The 7053-nt window shown below is 39.9% G+C and overlaps 1 protein-coding gene across 1 annotated transcript; it reads left to right on the top strand.

The window, feature by feature from the left end:
• Positions 1-3344: 3344 nt before the first annotated feature.
• gfi1b (growth factor independent 1B transcription repressor) lies at positions 3345-6681 on the top strand. Its single transcript, XM_069159374.1, has 7 exons — positions 3345-3433; positions 3839-3939; positions 4252-4419; positions 4507-4736; positions 4933-5070; positions 5624-5789; positions 6219-6681. Exons 2-7 carry the CDS (start codon positions 3846-3848, stop codon positions 6395-6397), a joined length of 975 nt encoding a protein of 324 aa, XP_069015475.1. The 5' UTR covers positions 3345-3433; positions 3839-3845; the 3' UTR covers positions 6398-6681.
• The last annotated feature ends 372 nt before the right edge of the window (positions 6682-7053 follow it).

The following is a 7053-nucleotide window of genomic DNA, read 5'->3' as shown; positions in this document are numbered from 1 at the left end:
AAAAAAAAAAAACCTTAATTCAAAAGTTACAAATGGAAAATAAAAAAATGAATTGTGGGGTAGAAATTATATTTTAGTATTTTTTTTATTTATTTATTTTTTTTTACTCAAAATAATTTGAAACTGAGGCAAAAGTATAAGGGACAAGGTAATTGTTGCTGATAGATGGCAGATGATGATGGACACCTGCAGAAAATTACATGAACACATTTAACAACATGTTAGAGGGGGATGAGGAAGAGAACTGCCAGAGGTGGTGAATGCATGCTGCGAGGCCTGCTGTCTGTTTTCATGGCTGCAAGTACAGCGATTACAATGATCAGTTCAACTTGTGTCAACAGGAACAAGTAAACGATTACTCTATTGTTGTTTTTTTGGTCAAAATGTTCCAGGATGAAAACATAACACAAGGCCAGACAGAAAGTTGTTAACTCTGCTCGAAAAGTCATTAGACGTCGCGAGATGACGGCATGCGCTACTGACGATTGATATATTTGATTTGAGCTGAGATCACTCAAAGAAAGTTGGAAACGATCGAATATCTGTTTTCATTTCATTTCACAAGGCGCCAAGTCACTGCTCCACCGACTGAACGGAGACAGTGAGGTGTGACTCTCGCTGACTCATGAGTAGAAAGCAGCAAACATTTGTCCAAACATCCCGTAGGTTTGTCACTAGGTGACTAAAATGGTCTGAAAAGTCACTAAATCTACCAACAAAGTTGCCAAATTGGTTATTTGTTAGCTACGGCTATTTTAACTACGGCTGACTGTAACGTCATCAGTAAAAGATTGAAGTGGTTTTCATTGTGAGTGGAGTGCAACAGAGCGTGAAAGTGGATTCACCATTTCACTCCATTTTTAAAGTGATGCATTCAAGTAGGCTGATGAATCTAAATGCAGAAACTGCAGGCAGCGGGACAAGATTTTGACATTGGAAGTCCATTTTTTGGAGTCCATTAGAAGTCCATCACGTTGGAGCGGGCTTGGGTTGCTTTCAGCTGAACAGCGGGTATGGAGAGCAAAAGAGGCGGGAAGGAACTGGCTGCTGTCTGATGACGATTTAGCTGTAGGTTAGTGAGTCTTCTGTCAGGTAACAGAGTCTGCGAGGTGAAGTCCAACATGAGAGGAGTCAGCTGTAATCTTGTAGCGTTCCTTTTGATCCCGCTGTTGTAAATGTGAGCGCGGTGCATGTTTGAAAGAGCCAATAACACTTACGATTGAACCAAACGGAGAGTGTTTGTTATGTTTGATGTTAAAACATTAAATCAATACTGATTCACCAAATATCTAAAAGAGAATTAATGGTCTGCACTTGATCACCTGACACTGTTTCCCATTCACACACACATTCACCAATGAGGCCGAGCTGCCATGCAAGATGCTCGTCATCAGGACACACACGTTCACATTCACACACCATCGGTTTGCCATCGGGAGCAACTTGGGGTTCAGTGTCTTGCCCAAGGACACTTAGAGATGTGGACAGGAGGAGCCGGGTATCGAACCACCAACCTTCTGATTAGTGGGCAACCCGTTCGACCATCACAGCCTCCCCAAATCATTTAAGTGGTATTTGATATTTTGACACAGTGTCACACAAATTCACAACTGCAAATCAGAACCAGGTTTTTACAGACGCTTTATTTATGCCACATTTTGACAGCATACTTTTCTCAACATACAGCACATCCAACAATCAGCTGTAACCATTTATCCTTTGGAAGGTCATGGGAGTGTGTCCAGATCCCCGGTCAGTGGCAGGCCAGACTCGGAGACAAACAACCATTCATACTCACATTCACTCCACACAGAAGCGCTGGCCAGCTGTGAGGTGTCTTTGCAGCACTGCAGCCCTGTACAAGATACACTTGTGCTTTGATAAAATCAGATAAATGTCCTAAATCCTTTTACCTTGTCACACTGACTGGATGTGTGTCCATGTTTATACATCCAGACCTCCAGCTGTGGTTCTGCAGTAGTATAACATGCTCCATCTAAAGGCAGTGAAAACAGCAGCAGCTTCAAGCCTGCAAACACGGATAGGAAGTGTAAAATGTATTTTATAGGCTATTACTCTTTCTATCGAGGTATATTTAAATGGTGACACTCAATCTTTTTTGTCCATATTAGCATGCAGAAATGCATAAATAAACATAAATCAAATACGCATTACAAAACACAAAAGGGTTATTAAACATGTTGACTTTAATGGTGTTGAGAAATTCTGACTAGACCTTACCTTCATATTGTACGAGTGTTATATTTTGAATTAGTTTTCAACTTCCAAGTAAAGTTTTATGTCCCCTAAAACTCAGTGGCAAGATTGCAGGTGCACAGATTGTCCACAAGATGTCGCACTTAAACTTCTTCCGTTTTACAAACTTTCGTTTCCACAGTTTCTCTCTCCTCAACTCGATGGATTTTGGTGGGATTTCCTAATCTTCTTCTTCGTTTTAATTTTTTTTTTTAAATTTGTTTTTATTAAAATGTTCAAAACTGTTTATCCCAAAAAAATATTTTTTCGTCTTGAGTCATATTTTTATAGGAGCATATCCAATGTTCAGACGTGACAGATTTCAGTTTTAATGTCACACGTGTAGGAGGAAATAATGGGCAAATGGCCATTATTTCCTCCTACACATTAAAATCAGTTTTAGGAGGAAATAATGGCCATTATTTCCGCCATTTGCCCATTATTTCCTCCTACACGTGTGACATTAAAACTGAAATCTGTCACGTCTGAACATTGGATATGCTCCTATAAAAATAGAAGGACAGAATCAATACGGTTAATCTCCTAGACTGGTTTGGTGTGTGTATCTTTGGAGGTGCTGCAGTATTATAGGATCTGTATGGCCATTTAAATCCTGCACACAACACCGTCTTACAGCATTCGTGCTTCATGTAAATCCTGTAAATCAAACATTGTTTGTTTTTGAAATTCTTATTTTTATTTGTGCTTTTTTATCTTTCGATTTAAACCGTTTTTTAAAAATTGTAAAAATGATTGGGCTATTTTTGTTGATCAGCGCAAGCAGGCAGTTAATAGTACAAATCAATTAACCCTTGTTTAAGGCACTTAGCCTAAATGCTTTGCTTTAAAAGTATATTTAGGAACTCATATTTGAGTGTTACACCCAAACTTATTTTTGTCTGTGTTTTGTATAACTGTCCCGAAGGCCCCGTGTTTTTTTAAGCAAATTTCCACCTGCAGTCCGGCCTTTCCATTGGTTGAAACCACAGTCAGATTCCCAGGCGGAATTATCTGATTGAAAATCAGGGCGGGGAGAAGAAGACGGAGCAACAAGTGTGATGCTTTCACACTGCTTTGCTTTTCTAACTTTATACGGCAAGGATTTGGAGACGTTTCAGAGAACAAGGAAATATTTATTCTCGTTATTTCTGCGGGACGGAAAGCTGTTCAGTTAACGGTGAGTAGCTGCTGCCTGGAAAGCGAAACTTTTACCCATTTATAAAAAATAGCATCATGTCAACTGTGAAATTATAGCCTATAAATTGTCCTTATTGAAATTATTTTAAAAAAAAAATCGTTAGTGTTGTTAAACAATTTGAAGTAAATAACTTACATTAAAATATTTTGAGATAATGTTTTAGATAATCAAATGAAATTATGCCTGCAAGAGAGTGATCCAATGAAATGGAAAATAGATAAACAGGTCTATACATATACATTTATATATTTATACAGTTATAGATTAAGATAGCCGATTATGCACTTTTTGTGTGTTTTTGTTTACGACATTTGGTTATATTTCGCTGTTTTAATGACATACATGCAATGTTATTATGTGACTAAGGCTTTTTTTCTGGTGTAGGATCAACATGCCTCGGTCATTTCTGGTGAAAAACAAAAGATGCCCGTCTTATAATGTTCACCGGTCATATGAAGACGAGCCTGAGGCCCCAGTATCTACTGGTAAGGCTTGACAAAACAGATTAGTTTATCTGAATGTGTGAGGAAGGCAACCAATGAGATAATTAAATAACTGCTGCACTGTAACAGCCTTATATCGGAGATATCGGGTTTTGTTTAAGCTGCTTGCAGCTTTAAAAAAAAAAAAAAGTTTTTCCGGCAAATGAAAATCACATGTTTTCGGTATTAATTGACTCTTAAAGTCTTGCATTAACCTATGTTTCCTATTTAAACATATTAGTGCGGCTACATGCAGGGTTCGGTTCTTATTCACTTGACTTAGTCACCCTTTATTTGTTGTGGATTTCTCACCAGACTTTCAGACCACACATTCGTCAGACAGGCCCCAGTCTGAGGGACCGTCTTCCCCTGCAGATCGCTGCTCTCTTGAGAAGGAGGACACAGATCTCGAATGCTCCTTACCTGTTCACCTAGAGCCAACCAGACCTTCTGGGGCTCCCACACAGCCATATTACATAACTGGTGAGCTGTTAAAGCCAAAAACACTTTATATTTTGTATAATAGAGGTCAAATATGTTTTTTCTTTTCTCTCTTTGTGCACCCTCCAGAGCCTCACATGGCTGAGTTCCCACCTTTCTACAAGCCATCGTACGCCTGGGAGCCGGTGTCTTCCCCCTATGAGCTCCGTCAGATGAGTTTCAGCCCCACGGTGCTGCAGCACGCCAGCAATCTGTACGGCAGCCACATCAGCCGCAGCCCGCCGCCTCAGCAGCCTCTGGACTGCAGCACACACTACTCCCCCATCTCCAACACCTACCACTGCATCACCTGTGACAAGGTGGGCACCGTGTGTCAGCCTCACACCTGCACACAAAGATAAAAGTCAAATCAGTTTTTGTTTTTAATGGTTGTCGTGTAACTTTTCTTTTCATGTCACGAGTGCTCTTTCTCTTCAGTATATAAACCTATTCACTTAAAGTCTACATAAAACTGTGTAGACATATTTTTGACTGGATTTACTGATTGTGTTTCAGGTATTCTCAACGCCCCACGGACTGGAGGTCCACGTCAGGAGGTCGCACAGTGGAATGAGACCTTTTGGCTGCAGCATCTGTGGGAAAACCTTCGGTCACGCAGTCAGTCTGGAGCAGCACATGAATATCCACTCTCAGGTAAATCAGTGACTCTACAGTAAAGCAGGAATGATTTCAATGTAAAGGGGTAGTCCAGCGATTTAAACATTTTCTAACATTTGCAGAAAAGCTAGTACATATGTGTTCCCAAATTTGGATTAATCTTCAAAACTGCAGAATCCCATAATTCCCATAAGGTAGGTAGGTAGGTAGGTAGGTATCTTATGTGAATTATGGGATTCTGCAGTTTTGAAGATTAATCCAAATTTGGGAACATAACGCACTACTCTTAATTTTTCAGGTTTTTTCCATTGATTTTGGATTATCTTACCCGAACATGAGAAAATAAACTTAGTTCACACATTAAGGTCAATTGATGAAAGAAAATAGGACGATAGAAAAAAGAAAATAATCGAATTTTAAAAGTAAAACCTGGGCAAACTCATGTGTTGATGAAGGCCATGTTTTATGATCAAAAGCTCCCAAACAGCCACTAAATAAATTGGAATGAGTTTCGAAGCCCAACTTCTCTGATGTATTACATGTTCGCTGATGATTGTGCAACACTTTTTGTGCTTTTGTCCTCGATCAGGAAAAGAGTTTCGAGTGCAAGATGTGTGGGAAATCTTTCAAGCGCTCGTCCACTCTCTCCACGCACCTGCTCATCCACTCGGACACGAGGCCTTACCCCTGCCAATACTGCGGGAAGAGGTTCCACCAGAAGTCTGACATGAAGAAGCACACATACATTCACACCGGTACACATCCTAAATAATTTACACCGGGTGGCTATACTGTATTTATGTTATACAAATACAAAACTGAAGCTGTCCATGACTTCTCTTGCTGTAACCATCTCCTTTTCAGGTGCATGACGGAATTATTTCCAGGAGTAAGATAACTGCTGATAAATCAGAAAAAGAAGCTTCAACAAATATCCTGTTCATTTGCATATCGGGTTTTCCTGCTTGACATAGAGCCCTGTACAAGGAACCCTGTGTAGTTGATATTTGTTGCCTGTGTTTGACAAATCTGAACAACGACATGATTCTTCTCTAATGGACATACATGTGAACTTAATCTTTATGGCAAAAACACTGTTTTTAGCTATGACGGCAAACCTGATTTGGCAGAAACAGTGAAAAGGAAACTTCACCTGAAAATGATCTGTGCATTTTGTTTCCCAGGTGAGAAGCCCCACAAATGCCAAGTGTGTGGGAAAGCTTTCAGCCAGAGCTCCAACCTGATCACCCACAGCAGGAAACACACAGGCTTCAAGCCGTTTGGGTGTGACATTTGTTCCAAAGGCTTCCAGCGGAAGGTGGATCTCCGCAGGCACCACGAGAGCCAGCACGGCATGAAGTGAGCACGAAACCCGGGCTTATGTGTCTGTTCATGTGTCATAAATTTACATTAAAGCAATAAGTAATGTAATGTAAATAGTGGATGTTCTTTACCAATAAAGTTCAGGAATAAGAAAACTGTGAAGAGTAAAGAAATTGAGTAGCTGATAAAAATGTGTTTGTTAATTTATTGGAAGATGTGTTTACATGACTGAATGGGAGCTGTGCTCGTGTCATTTAGAGTCATTATTGTATAATGTGTAAAATATGCTTGATTTGGTAAATGCTGAAATAAAGGATGATCTGAGAAGGAAAATATTTGGTCATTCTTTTAAAATAAAATGGAAAGAAATACAATCTACAATCCTTTGTCGCTACAAGGTAAAACCGTGTTTGTCTACGATGAGCACAGTAAACACTCTTTTTCTCCTTGTTCGCCTCTTTCTGTGTGTTTTACTGAGTCGCTCTCCTGCAAGAGCAGGATGTGGAATAATTATAGGACTGTGGCCTCTGGTGGAAATCTCTCATGGGCCCAGAGACAGTGTGCAGTGGAGTAATGTTGCATTCAAATATCACACCTGGAAATCATGCAAATCTGAGGCCAGAGACCTATTTGGATAGTTGACTAGAAAGCGGCTGATGGAAAGTTGGAACCATGTGATACTGTTTGCCATCCTGT

The sequence above is a fragment of the Embiotoca jacksoni genome, unplaced genomic scaffold (genome assembly GCF_022577435.1).
Source record: "Embiotoca jacksoni isolate LCO1_2020_lvr unplaced genomic scaffold, fEmbJac1.0.p SCAF_10, whole genome shotgun sequence".
Classification (NCBI taxonomy): domain Eukaryota; kingdom Metazoa; phylum Chordata; class Actinopteri; family Embiotocidae; genus Embiotoca; species Embiotoca jacksoni.
The sequence above is the reverse complement of the archived record's forward strand: the minus strand, read 5'-3'. Positions and strand labels throughout refer to the sequence as shown.

Coding starts and splice junctions, on each gene's coding strand:
- gfi1b (XM_069159374.1), top strand. CDS start 3,846: ATGCCTCGGTCATTTCTGGTGAAAAACAAAAGATGCCCGTCTTATAAT. Junction 4,420..4,506: donor ACAGCCATATTACATAACTG/GTGAGCTGTTAA, acceptor TGCACCCTCCAG/AGCCTCACATGGCTGAGTTC. Junction 5,790..6,218: donor GCACACATACATTCACACCG/GTACACATCCTA, acceptor TTTGTTTCCCAG/GTGAGAAGCCCCACAAATGC.